This window comes from Chanos chanos, chromosome 14, assembly GCF_902362185.1.
Source record: "Chanos chanos chromosome 14, fChaCha1.1, whole genome shotgun sequence".
In the NCBI taxonomy this organism is placed as follows: domain Eukaryota; kingdom Metazoa; phylum Chordata; class Actinopteri; order Gonorynchiformes; family Chanidae; genus Chanos; species Chanos chanos.
The window spans coordinates 535,001-555,951 of record NC_044508.1 but is presented as its reverse complement, the minus strand read 5'-3'; the positions used below and the strand labels follow the sequence as shown (position 1 = coordinate 555,951).

The following is a 20,951-nucleotide window of genomic DNA, read 5'->3' as shown; positions in this document are numbered from 1 at the left end:
TGCATACGTGAGTGTATACGTGAGTGTGTGAGTATATTCATGTGTGTGAATGTATACGTGAGTGTGTGAGTATATTGGCATGTGTGAGTGTATACATTTGTGTGAGTATATACGTGTGTGAGTGTAGACGTGTGTGTGTGAGAGTGTATACATTTGTGTGAGTGTATACGTGAGTGTGTGAGTATATTGGCATGTCTGAGTGTATACATTGGTGTGAGTGTGTGAGTGTATACGTGAGTGTGTGAGTGTATACGTGAGTGTGTGTGAGTGTACCTCTTTAAAGCTCTGCAGGAGGTTACTCCCGGACACAGACAGTGTAATGTCTATGTGGTGCATAATGAAGAGAGGCTCTTCCTGGGTCTGGTAGGGGAAGTACGCCAGATTATCCGCAATGAACAGCAGTGTGTTCACCTCCATCTTCTGCACACACACACACACACACACACAAAACACAGTTAATTCACACCTTTCACAGATTAACACGCACTGAAAAACGTCAGTGAATCACACATACTGCATGACTTCACAGTCCAGAGAGAGCGAGAGAGTGTGTGCGTGTGATCCTCACCGAGCTGTCGTCAAACAGGTTGAGTAGGGATATGAGAAAAGCCCGTCTGTGCTGTCTGTTGGTGCGAACCATGGAGTAGAGGTGAGAGCAGAGCGCCGTGTTTGACTCGTCCTGTCGGAAACCACGGATAATGCTCCCCTTCACCGCCAGCTGGATGGCCTCCTGCAGCTGGTACGACATCTTCATCCCCGCCACTGCCTTCATCTGGGCCAGAAAACACAGAGTTTTAATCCTGTCTGACAGCACAGTCAGGGCTGCGTGTGTGTGTCTGAGTGACTGATGGACAGGGACTCACATGAATGAAACCGGTGTACTTCTTATCGATTTCCACCAGCTGCTGGTCAGCCTTGTTCCTCATGCTGGCCTCTGGGTCTGTTCCCATGGCAATCAGATACGGTACACACTAAAGTTATAAAAGTAAAAGAGAGAGTTATGTTCTAAGGGTTACTGTCATTATTTTCTTTTTGGAAAGTGTAATTTATCAGCTGAATTAAGTGAAGCTAAGTCAAGCTGGGCCGTTTAAAGGCAGAGTACATGACTATGACCATGTGTTTGAGTTAGAACAGTTTGACTGTATATGAGTTAGAACAGTCTGACTGTGTATATGAGAACAGTTTGACTGTGTATATGAGAACAGTTTGAGTGTGTATATGAGTTAGAACAGTTTAACTGTGTATATGAGTTAGAACAGTTTAACTGTGTATATGAGTTTGCACAGTTTGAGTGTGTATATGAGTTAGAACAGTTTGACTGTGTATAAGAGTTAGCATTTTTAACTGTGTTTGAGTTAGAACAGTCTGACTATGTGTTTGAGTTAGAACAGTTTAACTGTGTATATAAGTTTGCACAAATTGACTGTGTATATGAGTTAGAACAGTTCAACTGTGTAATTGAGAACAGTTTGACTGTGTATGTGAGTTAGCATAGTTTGACTGTGTGTTTGAGTTAGAACAGTCTGACTGTGTATAAGAGTTAGAACAGTTTGACTGTGTATGAGTTAGTAATGTTTTTTGTTTATCTGTGAATACATGTATACACATCAGTGTGTATTTATATTTGTGTGCCTGCGTGTATACACATCAGTGTGTGAGTGTGTATTTATGTTTGTGTGCCTGCGTGTATACACATCAGTGTGTGAGTGTGTATTTATGTTTGTGTGCCTGCGTGTATGTCTGTATAGATGAAAGTATTAGATGTGTGAGGACTTCGCTGAGCGTAGGACCAAAATAATGGATGCTGGAATGTGTGTGTGTGTGTGTGTGCGTGTGAGAGTGAGAGAGGGTGCGTGTGTGTGTGTGAGAGAGTGGGAGAGTGTGTGAGTGGTACAGTGTGTGTGTGTGTGTGTGTGTTTGGGCGTGTGAGAGTGAGAGAGGGTGTGTGTGTGTGTGTGTGAGAGAGTGGGAGAGTGTGTGAGTGTGTGTTTGGGCGTGTGAGAGTGAGAGAGGGTGTGTGTGTGTGTGAGAGAGTGTGAGAGTGTGTGAGTGGTACAGTGTGTGTGTGAGAGACTGTGTGTGTACCTGTACTGGGTGTATGAGGCCCTGGCTGAGTGTGAGGGCGATGACATTAAGGGCGAAGTGACGCACGCTGGACTGTGTGTGGAAAAAGGCCTCCAACACCTGACGCAGGTACAGCTGCATGATAGAACTGCTCATCCCAGATGATATGTCTCCCATCTCCTTTAGGTCCTCCTGCTTCGACAGCTTCTGCCCTAAACACACACACACACACACACACACAGTCACACCTTGCTGGAGCGCTGTTCCAACCAGGGTGGGGTTTAGCTGAATGTGGGGGAGGGATTTTGTTGGTGGGGGGGTTTAGTGGTGTGAGAGGGGCACATCACTCACATTCTCTGTCTGCCTCCTGCATTCGAGAGTCCTCCTCCTGCAGGTACATCTGCAGATTCTTCAACACCTGAATCTTTAGAGCCACTGAGCTCCTCTGATCAGCCAGCAAACCGTTATACAGCTCCTTTACCTTAGGAACAAACATCTGACTGGGATGCATGATGAATAGAAAACCTACGACATGTAAAGAGAGAGAGAGAGAGAGAGAGAAAGAGAGAGAGAGAGAGAGAGAGGAAGGGTGTGTGTGTATGTTTAAGCGAATAATGGTGCATGTATGTCACAGTAAAACAGGTTTAAATATATTAAGCTATCCTTAGTGAGGTATACCCGTGTGTGTGTGTCTGTGCGCGTGCGTGTGTTACCTAGTCCGATAATGGCTTTACTCTGCACCTCTTCATCCTCATGACTGGTGAAGTACAGCAGAAGCTCCAGAACTTTGTCCCTGATAACGATCTGGATAATGGAGTGAATAGGACAACAACAGGAATGATAAGAGTGAGTGTGATTGGAGACATACACAGACACACAGTTCTCTCCATTTTTACACAATCAGGAAGTATATCACAGACACACACATTAAATACAATGCCAACTATGACTGTAATTCACAATCACTACACACTCCTTACTGCTGCTACCAATAACCATGACCACTGTCCAAAGCATGAGTGAAGACACACAAACAAAGAGACTGAAGGACATAAGGACATACGGACATAAGGATACAAAGACACAGGGACAGAGAGAGAGACAGATATAGGGACAGAAGGACAGACATATGTAGACAGAGAGAGACAGAAGAATAGACAGATATAGGGAGAGAGAGACAGAAGGAGAGACAGATAAAAGGAGAGAGAGAGACAGATAAAGGGAGAGAGAGACAGAAGGAGAGACAGATAAAAGGAGAGCGAGAGACAGATAAAGGAAGAGAGAGACAGAAGGAGAGACAGATAAAAGGAGAGAGAGAGACAGATAAAGGAAGAGAGAGACAGAAGGCGAGACAGATAAAGGAAGAGAGAGAGACAGATAAAGGAAGAGAGAGACAGAAGGCGAGACAGATAAAGGAAGAGAGAGAGACAGATAAAGGAAGAGAGAGAGACAGATAAAGGAAGAGAGAGACAGAAGGAGAGACAGATAAAGGAAGAGAGAGACAGAAGGCGAGACAGATAAAGGAAGAGAGAGAGACAGATAAAGGAAGAGAGAGAGACAGATAAAGGAAGAGAGAGACAGAAGGCGAGACAGATAAAGGAAGAGAGAGAGACAGATAAAGGAAGAGAGAGAGACAGAAGTGGTATGTGCACCTTGCTGTTGCCTTTGAACTGCTCCAGGTCAAAGTCGAAGTGCCTGCAGAGAGCTCCCACAGTGAAGAGAGACCTGAGGAGGGCAGGTTTGGTGGCAGCCAGCGCCATGCTGTTGGTTCCCTCCTGGTGTTGGACTTTTAGTTTGGTTAGGGCGCCATAGTAACGGTTGAAACACGCCCACACAAACTTATAGTTGTGTGTGACTTTGTTGACTACAGCACCAAGACAGCTCACACAATGCTGCACCACCTGAGACAGAGAGAGAGAGAGAGACAAGACAGGGACAGAGGGAGAGGGACAGAGAAAGAGCAAGTCAGGTGTGTGTGTTATAAGAGTGTGTGGTGTGTGTGTGTGTGTGTGTGTGTGTGTGTATACGAGCGAGTGTGTGTGTGTAACTCACAGTCATTCCGTATTTGATGATAAGTTTCATAAGATCCTCCTCTATGGTGGTGAGGAAACTCTCACTGGGATGTTCCATCAGAGGCACCACCAGCTCCAGCACCTTCGCCACATTACAGATCACCATGAAGTCACTCTGGGACTGAAACACACACACACACACACAGGCCGTCAGGAAACACACACATCACGGTTCCTCAAACACACACACAATTCCTCCTCAAATACACACACACACACCAGTCCTCCTCAAACACACACACCACACACAGGCTAGGGGTTGAGGGCGCCCTCAGTGGGAGGCTCAGGGGTGAGGGGTGAGGACCATAGCAGAATCAGGACTGGAACAAAAGTCAAAAGCACTGGAATGCCCTAGGAGGAAAAGTGCCATGTTCTAGTGTGAGGATCACACAGGCCGTGTGTGTGAGGGCTGGGACACAGCCGAGGCTCCTGGGTGTGAGTGCAGTTTGATCTGTGACACAGCTGCAGCGTGGAGAGGAGAACTCACATTGCACTTGGTGGTCAGGTACGGTTGCATGGTCATAGCGTGTTTGACCATGAGCTGCGGTCGGATTTTACTGAACAGATAGAGAGTTGTGATGCAGGCCACCAGACGAGTGGAGTTTACGCTCTTATTCTCTGAAAACACAGACAAAAAAAGAGAAAAACAAATATGGCAAAGAGTATGGCAAACACAGAGATAATAAGAGAAATGAAACTGCCTTCTCTCATATGACACGAGCAGAACACTTAGGCTGCGTCCAAAACAGCATACCTGCGTACTAAATAGTACGTCAAAACAGCACGCCACCATTAGTAGTACGTCCAAATGCGTAGAGTAGTGTGTGAATAGTACCCGGATGACATACTTCTTCGGTTGGGAAAAACGAAGCATGCGAGCACTGGACACTTTTCAATCCCATAAGGCCACATGGAAAAAAGGGTCGTTTCTGACGCGGTCATTTGTGACTGAGAAGATTTTCAAGTGTAAGGGACAACCACTGTACAGGTCTTAAGACGCTGTGTTAAAATGACTAAACATATTTGTCTATGTGTAAATAAACAGTTTTCAGGAATCTTTTAAACGTTCTGTAAACATTATTTAAATGTTAGAAGTCTTTAGAAGTATAAATAAGTAACATGTTGGTGCAGTCGGGTTTTGAAATGTACCACTGTCTGTTTACAGGCGGTCGTCATTAAACCGCGATTATAAAGCTCACGTGCAAAAATGTGGCACAATTTGATTACCTCATCAGTGCGTCCAAATTCTAGCATTCTTTCTGTCTACAGTCCTTTAGTGCGTACTCCTGCAGTACGTACTTCAATGCAACATTAGTGTGCAGTACGTACTTCAATGCAACATTAGTGTGCAGTACGTACTTCAATGCAACATTAGTGTGCAGTGCGTCGTATGCGGTTTTGGATGCAGCTACAGTCACAGTGACCTGTTGAACAGGTGACCTCGTGTGAGACAGAGCATTAACTGTCCATAGTATAAACCTGCAGCAAACCCAGTGGAGCTGTCTACAGCTACAGTGTCACACCAACAGCAGTCCACTGAGGACTGTAAGGAATGGGAAGAGATTAGTTTGGCTGAATGACACACGCACACACACACACACGCACGCGCACGCGCACACACACGCACACGTACGCATACACACACACACACACACACGCACACACACACACACACACACACACACACACACACACACACACACACACAGGGTTTAGAGTCAGAGTGTGTTTAGAGTAGGTCCAGTCTGTGTACCTGACAGAGCCTCCTCATATTTCAGGATGTGCTCCACCAGGTTATCGACCAGCTGCACACAGGCCTTCCTGGTCGGCCTGTAGGACGCATCCTCCTCTAACTTCAGCAGCTGGAGGACAGAGGGGAAGGGGTGTGGTTAGAATGAGGACAGCCACTGCTGGACAGGAGACGGGGAAGGAGTGGCAATGTTTTTATTTTAAAACTTACATTCTGAAGAAGCTGTTCAAACCAGTCATACCCCGTGTCTCTGCATGCAGACACCTGAGAGAAACAGGCAGTGTTAGAAACAGCACTGGTTTTTCATAGGAGTCACACCTGTCTGTATCAGTATCAGGAGCAGACCCTCTACAGAATGTAGACACTCACCACGTCAGTGATGTTGATGATCTTACGTGTCATGGTGTCTTTGTCATGACTGGGTGTTGGAGTGAACCAGAGTTTCTGGAATGTTTCATTAACCACTTTCTGCAAACAGAAAGATGAGATTGGTGGCCGTGACATAATCACCCAATCACAGAGAAGACTTCACCTGCCCAACACAGTTCAGTTTGACATACCTCTTCACTCATTCAAAGTCATCACTGAAAACCACACATGACTAATAACAGTAAAATGATATTAAAACCTAACAGACAACACCAAACATCAAAAATGACGGCAAAATGATTGACAGTGTCAAAGCTCATACATTAAAACCTTCTTTAAAGAGAGGGCATGTGTGTTGTTGTGTGTATAGAGTAATGTGTGTTGTCGGAGTGTGTGTAGTGTGTTGTCGTAGTGTGTATAGTGTGTGTTTTTGTAGTGTGTACAGTATGTAGTTGTAGCGTTTATAGTGTGTATAGCATGTATAGCGTGTAGTGTGTGTAGTGTATAGTGTGTGTAGCGTGTATAGTGTGTGTACTGTTGTAGTGTGTATAGTGTGTATTAGTGTGTGTAGCGTGTATAGTGTGTGTAGTGTGTGTAGCGTTGTAGTGTGTACAGTGTGTATTAGTGTTTATTAGTGTGTAGTGTGTACAGTGGTAACATACCTTAATCCCCTCTTCATCGTTGTAGCGTGTGTAGTGTGTATAGTGTGTGTATAGTGTGTATTAGTGTGTATAGTGTGTATTAGTGTTTATTAGTGTGTGTAGTGTGTACAGTGGTAACATACCTTAATCCCCTCTTCATCGTTGACTCTGCGGATCATTTTGACACACATCTCTGTGATCTTACTGAAGGTCGGCTGCTCCAGACAGATATCTCTGAGGATCTTTATCACTCGCTTCCTCACGCTGATCCCCGTGTCCTACACACACACACGCGTACACACACACACGCACACACACAGACACATAGACACACATGCATGCACGCAGGAGAGATTGATCGCTTTTAGGCAGATATTAAATTACTCTACAAACAGATTTACCAATATTCTCACAGCATCCCAGAGTATCTGCTCTGAGTACTGTCCATGAGAGAGTCTCAAACCCGAAAACACAGACACAGACACATACATACGCACAGACAGGCAGGCAGGCAGACACACACAGACAGGCAGGCAGACAGACACACACACTCACCAGTATCCTCTCGATGAGCATGTCATAGTATTGCTCTGTGAGTTGAGGTCGACTGAGCACAAATCGACCCAGCAGTTCGACAGCAGCCTCACGCACACTGGTGGAGTTATCCATCAGGCGGCCGTGGACACCACGCTGCATGTCCGACTGCAAGACACAACATCTTAAACACTCATATCCACACACGTCAGCTCTCAGTGACACAACATCTTAAACACTCATATCAACACACGTCAGCTCTCAATGACACAACATCTTAAACACTCATATCCACACACGTCAGCTCTCAATGACACAACATCTTAAACACTCATATCCACACACGTCAGCTCTCAATGACACAACATCTTAAACACTCATATCCACACACGTCAGCTCTCAATGACACAACATCTTAAACACTCATATCCACACGTCAGCTCTCAATGACACAACATCTTAAACACTCATATCCACACACATCAGCTCTCAATGACACAACATCTTAAACACTCATATCCATACACGTCAGCTCTCAGTGACAACATCTTAAACACTCATAACCACACACGTCAGCTCTCAATGACACAACATCTTAAACACTCATATCCACACACGTCAGCTCTCAATGACACAACATCTTAAACACTCATAACCACACACATCAGCTCTCAATGACACAACATCTTAAACACTCATAACCACACACATCAGCTCTCAGTGACACAACATCTTAAACACTCATAACCACACACATCAGCTCTCAATGACACAACATCTTAAACACTCATAACCACACACATCAGCTCTCAGTGACACAACATCTTAAACACTCATATCCACACACGTCACCTCTCAATGACACAACATCTTAAACACTCATAACCATACACATCAGCTCTCAGTGACACAACATCTTAAACACTCATAACCACACACATCAGCTCTCAGTGACACAACATCTTAAACACTCACATCCACACACGTCAGCTCTCAATGACACAACATCTTAAACACTCATATCCACACACGTCAGCTCTCAGCGACACAACATCTTAAACACTCATATCCACACACATCAGCTCTCAGTGACACAACATCTTAAACACTCATATCCACACACGTCAGCTCTCAGTGACACAACATCTTAAACACTCATATCCACACACGTCAGCTCTCAGTGACACAACATCTTAAACACTCATATCCACACACGTCAGCTCTCAATGACACAACATCTTAAACACTCATAACCACACACGTCAGCTCTCAATGACACAACATCTTAAACACTCATATCCACACACGTCACCTCTCAGTGACACAACATCTTAAACACTCACATCCACACACGTCAGCTGTCAGTGACACAACATCTTAAACACTCATAACCACACACGTCAGCTCTCAGTGACGAATCAGAAACTCAAAGATAATCCCACTGCATGTAATGCTGAGTGTTTGTACTGTGGCAGCAGACCAGACTGTGAGAAATGAAGACAGACTCACCCTGGCCAGGATACTGGGGTCTACAGCCACCACCTCTGACAAACACTTCATTGCTTTCGTTCTCACTGCTATAGCACTCTCCCCGAGAACTCTGAGAATCTGAAACACCCAGTCAACAGTGTAGTCAAAGCTTATTCTAATTCACACACTTTACAGTAAAGAAATAATATCAGTCAAAACTTATTCTAACTCACACACTTTACAGTAAAGCAATAATATCAGTCAAAGCTTATTCTAACTCATACACTTTACAGTAAAGAAATAATATCAGTCAAAACTTATCCTAATTCATACACTTTACAGTAAAGAAATAATATCAGTCAAAACTTATTCTAACTCATACACTTTACAGTAAAGAAATAATATCAGTCAAAACTTATTCTAGTCAATATCAGAGAAAGTCATGACTCAGAATTGCATATTATTTAAACATGTGTGATAGCTCCATCATTGGATCCGAGCAACTAAGCTACATAACAGATTACACTACATGGTAATACTGTACTCTACATTAAACTACACCTTTCTGTATTAAACTGCAGAGCACTATCTTTAGCTAGAGTAATACTATATCAAGCCACACTACTCTACATTAAACTACACTAATGCCAAGGCAATCAAAGCTTTTACAATGACAGCACATGTCTTATCATTGCTTTAAACTCACAGTGGTGGCACTGTGAGGTGTTGTGTTTCGTACCTGCGTCAGGTAAATGTCAAAGCTCTGGGAGAAGGGTCTGGTGGAGGCGAGGTAACGTACAATAAGGCAGGCGTCTTCGTAGTCCACAGTGTCTGAACTCATCCTGATGAGAGACAGGCTCCAGTTAAACACATTTACTCACCGGGGGGGTGTGTGTGTAACATCAGACTGTCTAACATCAGAAGGGGAGCATGAGGAAGATGTGGAGAAAAAAAAGTAGAAAAGAACAAAAACAAACAAACAAAAAAAAAAACCAAAACATTTCGAACATCTAACAAATAATAATAATAATAAAAAAAACAGAAACTTTTAACTTCAGGTTTTAACTTCAAATCAGTGCAAAACCTCCAACACCCTGAACATACATACAGTTACTCAGGGTGTTGGGTCACCACACATAAGTCTCCGTGACCCTCCGGTCACAAGCCCGGTTCTCTAACCTTTACACCACGGCTACCCAATAAGGTCGTCTCTCATGAGAAATGCCCCACTGAAAACGCATGTGTCGCACACAAATGTCCCACTGAAAACGCATGTGTCGCACACAGAAATGTCCCTCTGAAAACTCATGTGTCGCACACAAATGTCCCACTGAAAACGCATGTGTCGCACACAGAAATGTCCCTCTGAAAACTCATGTGTCGCACACACAAATGTCCCACTGAAAACGCATGTGTCGCACACAGAAATGTCCCTCTGAAAACTCATGTGTCGCACACAGAAATGTCCCACTGAAAACTCATGTGTCGCACACAGAAATGTCCCACTGAAAACTCCTGTGTCGCACATAGAAATGTCCCACTGAAAACGCATGTGTCGCACACAGAAATGTCCCACTGAAAACTCATGCGTCGCACACAGAAATGTCCCATGGAATACTCATGTGTCGCACACAGAAATGTCCCACTGAAAACTCCTGTGTCGCACACAGAAATGTCCCACTGAAAACTCCTGTGTCGCACATAGAAATGTCCCACTGAAAACGCATGTGTCGCACACAGAAATGTCCCACTGAAAACTCATGTGTCGCACACAGAAATGTCCCACACAGAAATGTCCCACTGAATACTCATGTTTCGCACACAGAAATGTCCCACTGAAAACACATGTGTCGCACACAGAAATGTCCCATGGAATACTCATGTGTCGCACACAGAAATGTCCCACTGAAAACGCATGTGTCGCACAAAGAAATGTCCCACTGAAAACGCATGTGTCGCACAAAGAAATGTCCCATGGAATACTCATGTTTCGCACACAGAAATGTCCCACTGAAAACGCATGTGTCGTGCACAGAAATGTCCCATGGAATACTCATGTTTCGCACACAGAAATGTCCCACTGAATACTCATGTTTCGCACACAGAAATGTCCCACTGAAAACACATGTGTCGCACAAAGAAATGTCCCATGGAATACTCATGTTTCGCACACAGAAATGTCCCATGGAAAACGCATGTGTCGCACACAGAAATGTCCCACTGAAAACGCATGTGTCGCACACAGAAATGTCCCACTGAAAACGCATGTGTCGCACAAAGAAATGTCCCACTGAAAACACATGTGTCGCACAAAGAAATGTCCCACTGAAAACTCATGTGTCGCACACAGAAATGTCCCACTGAAAACACATGTGTCGCACAAAGAAATGTCCCACTGAAAACTCATGTGTCGCACACAGAAATGTCCCACTGAAAACACATGTGTCGCACAAAGAAATGTCCCACTGAAAACGCATGTGTCGCACACAGAAACGTCCCACTGAATACTCATGTGTCACACACAGCTCTCACTCTGCTGGCAGAAACAACACTGAACACTAACTGCTCAGTTTACACTGCAAATCCACAGCTTCAGAGAGACAGTTCTTTGCTTTTCAAATTCTCCTTTACTGATTTTAAAACAAATACAGTGAAAATTCTTGAACAGAGTAAGATGGTCTCCTAACAGTAGAAACAGTATCATTGATCGACCCATAAAAGCACCTATCTGTAAGGCCACATTCAGAGAGGAAAGACTGTATGTAGTTGGCTGAACTACAGACAGCAGCAGGATTAGAAGAGAAACAGTCCAACTCTGGGTCTAACCCACGATGATCAGAGAATGTGGCCCAGAACAGGGAAAAGGGAGAAGATGCATTCCAGGAGGCAACGTCGTCTAAATTTGGGGCATAGACATAGCTAAAACCACCTGGGTATTAAACAGCTTTCCTGATATGATTAAGTAATGACCATTCCAATCTCTGATTACACTAGAGGGCTCAAAAGGTATATTTTTATCAATCAAAATGGCAACTCCTCTTGTCTGAGCCTGAAAACAGGAATAAAGCAGTCGCCCCATCCGGCCTCTGTGGATACGGGAGCAGTCTGAGTCACGTAGGTGGGTCTCTTGCAAAAAGGCCATTCACTAAGCTGCTCAAGATGCGACAGAACCTCACTTCTCTTAACATGGTGGCTTAAGCCCTTGCCACTCAAGCTGATGAAGTTTACAATAAGCCGGCCAGTAGGTTTGATAGACATATTATGCACAATTGCAGCAACAGGCAACCACTGTGAACAATGGGAACTGACTCTGTAAAAAGTTCCTTTTAACTGAAAATATAACTAGAAATGCTAATTGTAACAGTTAAAGAAGGATTAGGTGGCAGCTGAGAGAGAAACTCCTCCCCCCTGTCCCAAGCCCACACAGCTGCCAAAAGGTATAGCACCAAACTCTTAGACACATTCATTCGTCTAACAACAGATCTTCCGATTTTGCATCTCCCATTTCCCACAACCATTGAAGTCTGAACCTTAGTAACAAACACTTTTTTATTAGCCCCCAAGGTCACTTACTCATGTACTGTAAGCTGTGTGCACAATGTCCCAAGTACACATCTCTTATGGATATAGATGGCTAACATTTTTAAGCAAACTAAACAAGGGTAAATGTTCTGTCATGACACTACCACAACATTTCTGACAAAGAAAGTGAGGAGACAAATCATGGTATGTAACTTTAGATAACACTATCACATTTCAAAGCGGATTTATAACTGCTGCAAGTTGAAAGTGCTCCATTTGTAAATAATGGTTGAACTAGCTACAAGAAGCATAATTAGCAAGCTATCAACTTAGCAAAACATTAGTTCAATAGATCATTAGCAAGTCAACTGTTATTATTATCAGTTCCTTCACTTTCGCATTGATCGTTACCAGCACTGTGTTCACTAATATACTTGTGTGCTTCGGTGACCGATTTCAGCCACTTCTCTCTACCGCCCTGAGAGATGGCCTACATTCAGCAGACAGCAGGGACTCTCTGTGTTGCTGCAGCAGCGTGGTCATAGCCTCCACTGTCAGGCTAGTTTTTCACTGGATTGGTCCATTTTGGAAATCATATGGTGAAATTCAGGCGTCTAAAGAACGCTCTGTTGACTAAAGGTGTGCACTACTGGTATGGCGTAAGGAAACTGGGGTCCAAAGCACAGACGTTCTGAAATGTGTGCCAAACGAAAACTCCCCCAGAGAGACAAATCTACACACACACGTTTCTAACAGTGCGTCTGCTGCCAGTGAGCCAGTTATGAAAGTCGACTGTTCATCGGGCAGGCGTAGCCTAACGGTTAGAGAAGTGTGATTGGGACTGGATGGTTGCTGGTTCAATACCCGGGACTTAACCCCCAACTGCCTCCCGGGCGCAGGCATGCTGCTCCTGGTGTGTGTGTGTGTGTGTGTGTGTGTGTGTGTGTGTGCGTAGGACGGGTTAAATTCACTGCTGTGTGCTCGATCACAGAGATTCTACATTATTGTATTTAGGGACTCTCTACCATGCCTGGGTTTCACCTAAGATTCTCACACTACCCTTGATGCCAACAGTGGCATTTAACCAGGAATAGCACAGTCTGGTAACTCAAATGGTGAAGTTTAGTGCATCGTTTCTCAAACTCTAGGCCACGGACCGGCGCCGGGGTGAAACTGCCAGGTCCCCGATCCCTAGACTGAACTTCTTGCTTTGAAAATAGTAACAATAGTAACTGCTGGCTGGTCTGCAGAGCCCTGCAGCTGAGCCAGTCAAGGTTGTATCTGGGTGTGTTAAATTGGGAAGGTGTGGTGACTGTACCTGAGCGTGGTAAATTGGGAGGGGGTCGTCTTAACAACAGAGCGAAGGAATTTCTTGCGGGCCTCTGCTCTCTGCATTATGTCTCCGGTGCTGCGCAGCTCGCTGGAGTGAAGCTGCCCCTCTGAGTCCTCCTCCCTCTGTGTCTGGATCTTCATGGCTTTCTCGGCCTCGCTTGAACAATCTCTAAACCACTGCGCTATGTAGAATTTACGGGCAAACTGGACAAACACAACAGTAACAAGATCCCCAGTGTTAAAGCACAATGCAAGAGCAAATCCAGTCACTCTTATAGAACAGTTGAAACTTGACATTTCTCTGAATATGTGGATGAATAAAGGGAAAGGTAAAACTCCTCATTAAGACAGTGACAGTGTAAAGGGGCAAGTGGGAGGTAAGAGGGGTATATGGTAAAGTGACAGGTGTAAATGGGGTGACTGTGAACAGTGATGGGACTCACAAGCAGTGCTGGGTCTGTCTCTGTATTTTCATCCATATAATCCAGGAGAGCCTTCTGAAGCCGCTGGGTCTCATCAGGCCCGGAGCTCTATTCAACACACACACACACACACAAAGATCAGTACACAAATACACACACACAGACACACAAAGATCAGTGCACACATATACAATCACATATGATCAGATACATACCCACACACATACATACACACAGACACACAAAGATCAGATACACACACATACACACACAAGCTCAGTACACACATATACACATACACAAACACACAAGATCAGATACACACATACACAAACACACAAGATCAATATACACATATACAATCACATATGATCAGATACACACACACACAAGCCCAGTACACACATATACACATACACAAACACACAAGATCAGATACACACATACACAATCACATATGATCAGATACACACACACACACACACACAAGCCCAGTACACACATATACACATACACAAACACACAAGATCAGATACACACATACACAATCACACAAGATCAGATACACACATACACAAATACACAAGATCAGATACGTGCACACACTGACAAGTACAAATGCACGCACACCCAAGATTGGTATACACATATACATGCTCACGCCAGAGGTTGCGTTAGACTGTCTAGCTATCATTTTGATAGACAGGGTTGTAAAAATTCTGTCATTATCTATTATTACCTGCCATTTTAATTTTCATTTTTTAATGATAAGTAAGGGTGGGAATCACAGATTAACTCACATACGATACTATCACGATACGCTGCCCACGATCATGATGTTATCATGATACATTGATCCTGCAATACTCGATACATTGCAAGACAATCATCTAAAATACATCACGTTAGCTGTGTAACTGAAGAAGAAAAAATACCCCTAAAAGGCAAAAGGCAGGAATTACGTAATTATGCACTGCATTATGGTGTCAGTTTCACAGAATTTGACAACTGAGATGAAACAATGTATAACAAAGTGCATAGAGTCTTAGCTTAGTGCCTTAACACACACACACACACACACACACTGACTGCAACTGGTCCATGTCCATGTGTGAAAATAATGCATTTTTACTTAATCAAGGGATACGAGGAGATGCTTACAAGCAAAATGATTTAACTTATTCGAATACAAAAAGTACACTAGATTTTTAAATGACTTCTGCTTCAAACTGTATTGTGTAATTATTTATACTCTAAACAGCTTTCAACTGTATAAACAGTATAAACAATATGAACAGTATCCTCTATGATGAATGAGTTCTAAGGGCCAGAAACAGTCTGCTCAGTCTATTCACTCAGAGAGGATGTCATTGGTCCAGCAGCTCAGTCTGTTCACTCAGAGAGGATGTTATTGGTCCAGCAGCTCAGTCCTTTCAGACAGAGAGGATGTTATTGGTCCAGCAGCCTTTGGCCTTCGCGCTGATGAGTAGATCACATGATTTTTTCAACAGGCAACACTAGTTCAGCGCAGTGATCACGTCATCATCATTGCTGTTGTGTTATCAACCTTTTTGCGGAAAAAATACAGGCTGCTGAATTTTGTAATAATTTTTATTCGCACACGTGCTCCTACATACATTTTACAGTTCGCACACGTCAGTTTCAGTCACAAATGTGAGTGAAACGCTCGCACTGGTGAACCCTGAGTCACAAGGAAAATAACATGCGACTCAATTCCTCTCACTTGATTCTTCCCATTTAATTCTGTGAACAAAATCATCTACTGTTTAAAAACGGCATGTGGCGTGTCAAGCTCATTATTTGCTGTATTCTGGAAGCTGAAATAAAGCCACACTCTTGACTTTAAAGCACATGGCGTGTTACGTATAGGAGTCTCTGCAGCCATCTTGGTGACTAACTTCCTTTCCAATTTCCGCTGTGACACAACAGAAAAACGACACAAGATATTGCGCCATCTTGTGAATTTCAAAAGAAATGTTATCAGAGTAGACATATGTACCAAAATAAAGGTATATTAAGAACATTTTTGAAAAATTATAAAATAATATTAATTAAATAAATATTGATACAACGCTGCTGTATTGATATAATATTGTGCCAAAAAATATCGCGATACAACACTGTATCGATTTTTTCTCCAAGCCCTAATAAGACATATTTAATAGCATTTAATTTTCATTCAATTTCAATTTTTTTAATAATTAATATATGGAACAAGCTTATAGATTATGCATTTATAAGGGCATGAAGAGAAAAGATGAACAGACACACCGACCGTGTGGTCACTTTTCATGCCAACACTAAGAGAAGCAGACGAATGATTTTTTTCCCTGCAGTGACAGCAGAGGCCACTAAAAACACTGTGGCCACTGTGCCTAAACGGGCAAATATGAACAATGCAATTTTACAAAATTACACAATTACAATTAAAATATGAGCAAACCATTTACATTTACGAGGAAATTAACTGAACTGAACTCAGTTGACCTAATGTAGTCTAGCCTGAACTCATAAACCTTCCTCCTGGTCCACATGAACTGGGTGCTCGCTTGTGCCGCTGGCTGAGAAACGTTAGCAGTATTATTTGCTTGTCCTTCATCCTCCACCGCACCAATCCCTCTTTTTTCCTCTCGTTTATCAACACCATCACAATCACTGGGCTTTTTAAAGAAGCTTCGGACACCCAGCTGCCATGACAGTTTGCAATGGTATGCAGCGATATAGCCTACCAATGCTAAAGCCAGCTAGACAGCGAGGTCATGCACATGAGATCAAAGACAAGACCAGACAATAGCTAATTAATTGCACACTTGCCACCAAATGGACAGGGGTGTGAATTAGTTGAAGTTATGGTAGATCACCCTCAGTGTTCTAATCTGTCAAAGTGACAGACGGCCTTCAGATTCTTCTGTCACTCTTAAAAACATTCAGTCGATGACGGAAAATATTCGGTTAACGCGACCTCAGGCTCATGTGCACACACACAAATGCATACACGGACACAAACACAAACAAGATCAGATACACACACACACACACACGCACACGCAGACTGTCCACTTTTTTAGAAACACTGGCTTGGACCTACTCATAAAGTGGCCAATTAGTGTAAGACGCAGAATAGAGTCTTAGAGAAACATTATAAAGGTGAATAACTGCAGCCTCCCTGTCACCCAAAACTATCCAGCCCACTTCATTCCTGTCATCACACAGTGACAGACTGAGGAACAGCTGGAGGATACGACTAATGCTCATTAACACAAACTAACACACACTGTACATGACCACAGACATGAGTCAGTCTCTAACTGGGCACCAACAAAGTGTTACCTAAATGCTGCATGTTTCTAATACAGTGGTCAGTCAGTGTATAAAACACACACACACGTATGTGTTTCTAATACAGTGGCCAGTCAGTGTATAAATCACACACACACAAACACGAGCGTGTACCTCTCTGAGGATGCGGTCTATGGCTCTCTGGTCCATCTTGCTAGTGACGGCATCTTTACGCAGTCGGGCAGCGACGGTGCCCAAATAGTCCAGAGACGCCACCCGCAGAGCCATCTCTGTCTGTTTATTACTGAACTGATGGACCTGCAGAGAGACAAAGAGAGAGAACAGAATTTTATCACCAACACCACTGTGATCATACACAATTATAGGTTTCAGAACTTGCTGTTGGATTAGATTAACCATGGATAGGATAAGTCTGAAGTGGGGGGGGGGGGGGGGGGGGGGGGGGGAGAGCAGAGAGTGAGAGAAAGAGAGAAAGAGAGAGAGAAAGACAGAGAGAGATGGAGAGAGAGAGAGAGAGAGAGAGAGAGAGAGAGAGACAGACCAGTAGTCTCCCCAGCAGGCTGAGCAGTAACTCTGAGGCTGGCCATTCAGGCTTGTTGACAGTGGACAGCAGATCCTGAACAAAGTTCTCAAACAGTGGTCGATAGTCCTCCTCTCCCTGTTTACTGCCACACCTGACACACACACACACACAATGATATGGCTCAGCTCAGTGACCAGAACAGCAACAAATTTTCTCAGACATCAGTCTATTATGGGTTCTGTTCATATGAGCTGTCACAATTAACCTTTCTGACCTCATGCCAGGGCTGAATAGGCCTTACACAGAGGTCAGAGGTCCTATTAAAACTAGAGCCCGACTGATAAATTGGCTTGCTGATATTATCGGCCGATATGAGCTAACTGCAGATAAATCTGTATCGGCGTTTATAACCGCGGATTAATGACAATTAAAAAAGAAACAGAGAGACGGAAGATGGATCCTTCAACCATCTTATGAGTGTTGTTAAATAATAATAAATATCCCCCATCACATCTTTCAGCCTAAATAAGCCTGACGACATTCATGTCGGCCACGCCTGGGTTTGCTGCAGTAACGGGAAAGCCGCCACCGTCAGTGAAACATCAAAATGACATTTAGCGTTACGGTAGTTGAGTGGTGCAGACTGTAGGTTTATTTATGAAACAGTGTGGCACTTCTGGCAAGTAAACCTACAACGGTCCTATCATTTCTCCCTCCTCACCTCTAAACATTCTCTGGCAACAACGCTTACAGCAGCTTATAACGCTGTCCGTGGCTAAATTAGGTTACTGACAAAGCAAGCTGATGCCATGTTTATCAGTGGAAGACAGCAAATGTTAATGAGCGGTTAAACTGTAGCGTTTAACTTATTCTGCCTAAATGAAACAGTGGTAAATCTATCTGTAACTTGCATGTCTGGAGTTACCGTCGGTGCATTAGAAATGATGACACCACAGGGGACAGGTAAATAATCAGGAGCTGAACAGGTATCTAACACGGCCTGGTGGCCACACAGCGCAATAACCTCATTCACTGCATATAGCTTATTTAACAAGTATCTGTTTAATATTTTATGGAGAGCATGTTATATTCATCTCACCCATATTTTTCTCAAGGATCATATACATATTAGTGCTTGATTTTTCTTTTATTTATTTACTTTTATTTATTTTCTCATTTATTAGTAACACTCTACAGTTTATAATGATCTGATTTTGCTTTTTCACTTTTTTTTGTACATTTGACTCTTATTTAAAAAAACAAAAACAAAAAAAAAACCTTTGTCTTGTATTTCTGTTTGTAAAGTATTCCAGGGGCGCAATGCGAAAGGGCAATTTGACGCTCAGTCTTATTATGATCTCTGTTGAAGGTATTAGAAATCCGACTGATGCACCAATTGTAAGTCGCTTTGGTAAAAAGCGTCTGCCAAATAACTAAATTGTAAAATTGTAAATTTATCAAAACTTAAATATAATTTGCTGTACTTTTGCTCAAAGTACTATTTATGACAATAAAACAAGTTTATGTTTAAACTGCATTGTGTCGTGTTATCTTGGTGAGGACTCTTAAGTAACGACACACAACAAATGTTAAAGAAACTCTTCGTTTATGTAATGTGTTTCTGAAAAAAAAAGAGTATTGGCCAATATATCATGACTGGATTTTTAAATCCTGAAATATCGAAATCGGTACCGGTTTTAAAAAACTCATATCAGCCGGGCTCTAATTAAAACCATTTGGGTGAAAGACAGGGACCTGTGTGGCTCTGAGTTGAGAGGGATGGATAAATGAATGGATTAGATGGAAAGACAGACTAACTTTTTGAGAAAAACGGAGAGGAAGTTCTGCGCGGTGCGTCTTGCTGTCTCATATGAGTTAGTGATAAAGACATCCTCATCCACCTGAGAGTGAAACACAAATAACAATTACAATTAGAGTAACTGAAAGAGTGCCTGAAGGACACAATGTTTAAAGTATACAGTTGTGTGTTTGCGTGTGTGTGTTGCAGTGTAGGCTTAGACTCTGTAGTGTTTCTGTGTGTGTGTGTGTGTAGTTCAATGTTTGCTGGCTCTGTGTATATGTAGTAAAGAGTCTGTAGTGTGAGTTGTTTGGTATCTGGTGTCTGTGTGTGGATTACAGTCTGTGTGATTTGGGGTCCACAGGGTGGGTGGGTGTGTGTGTGTGTGTGTGTGTGTGAGAGAGAGAGAGAGAGAGACCTTTTTGTGCTCGTCCTCTGTGTTGTCTCTGTCTGATGGCAGGTGAACCACACACTGTATGAGCTGCAGGACCAGAGCAGTCACCATCTGTATGTACATGGGCTCTCCATCCACATCACTACTGTTCAACCTGAAACACACACACACACACACACACACACACACACACACACACACACACACACACACACACATAGAAGCATCACTCACTGATGACACTGAACATTCCACTGGAAATATGATAAGATTTCACAGGTTCCATACTGGCCCCACTGCTCCTCTATGGCGGAGTGGGAATATCTATTTGAGACAGGACTGTAGATGTGATAACACTCTGTTCATCTGCTCCCCTCACACAAAGCAGCTTCAAACAAATAAAGCTGTGATGAGAGACAATCTATGTGCACACGCTATATATTACACGCGCTATATGACACACGCGCTATATGACACACGCGCTATATGACACACACGCTATATTACACACACGCTATATTACACACACGCTATATTACACACACGCTATATGACACACACGCTATATGACACAGATTCACACACACTGATACTGAGGAAGGTGAAGTACCGAAAGTTCCTGAGGCTGCGTTTGCTGGTGGGCAGTCGTGCCAGTGAGGTAAAGATCTCCTCTAGAATGAGCTGCCTGTGCTTCTCATAGCGGGAGAACACCTGACACACACACACACACACACAGGAG

The 20,951-nt window shown here is 43.3% G+C and overlaps 1 protein-coding gene across 1 annotated transcript in view; it reads right to left on the bottom strand.

Moving 5' to 3' along the window:
• The window catches only part of nipbla (NIPBL cohesin loading factor a), a 43,788-nt gene that overhangs the window by 3,986 nt on the left and 18,851 nt on the right, over positions 1–20,951 (bottom strand). The window contains exons 19-41 of the mRNA XM_030791239.1: positions 20,823–20,923; positions 20,237–20,366; positions 19,839–19,921; positions 18,039–18,171; positions 17,651–17,794; positions 14,198–14,284; positions 13,741–13,958; positions 9,640–9,742; positions 8,940–9,038; positions 7,452–7,598; positions 7,040–7,174; positions 6,256–6,354; positions 6,097–6,150; positions 5,890–5,998; positions 4,624–4,754; positions 4,117–4,257; positions 3,717–3,965; positions 2,778–2,868; positions 2,416–2,589; positions 2,086–2,276; positions 864–971; positions 569–772; positions 274–420 (exon numbers count right to left, since the gene is read on the bottom strand). Coding sequence (XP_030647099.1) covers positions 274–420; positions 569–772; positions 864–971; positions 2,086–2,276; positions 2,416–2,589; positions 2,778–2,868; positions 3,717–3,965; positions 4,117–4,257; positions 4,624–4,754; positions 5,890–5,998; positions 6,097–6,150; positions 6,256–6,354; positions 7,040–7,174; positions 7,452–7,598; positions 8,940–9,038; positions 9,640–9,742; positions 13,741–13,958; positions 14,198–14,284; positions 17,651–17,794; positions 18,039–18,171; positions 19,839–19,921; positions 20,237–20,366; positions 20,823–20,923 — 3,078 coding nt within the window. The remainder of the gene's footprint in view (positions 1–273; positions 421–568; positions 773–863; positions 972–2,085; positions 2,277–2,415; positions 2,590–2,777; positions 2,869–3,716; positions 3,966–4,116; positions 4,258–4,623; positions 4,755–5,889; positions 5,999–6,096; positions 6,151–6,255; positions 6,355–7,039; positions 7,175–7,451; positions 7,599–8,939; positions 9,039–9,639; positions 9,743–13,740; positions 13,959–14,197; positions 14,285–17,650; positions 17,795–18,038; positions 18,172–19,838; positions 19,922–20,236; positions 20,367–20,822; positions 20,924–20,951) is intronic.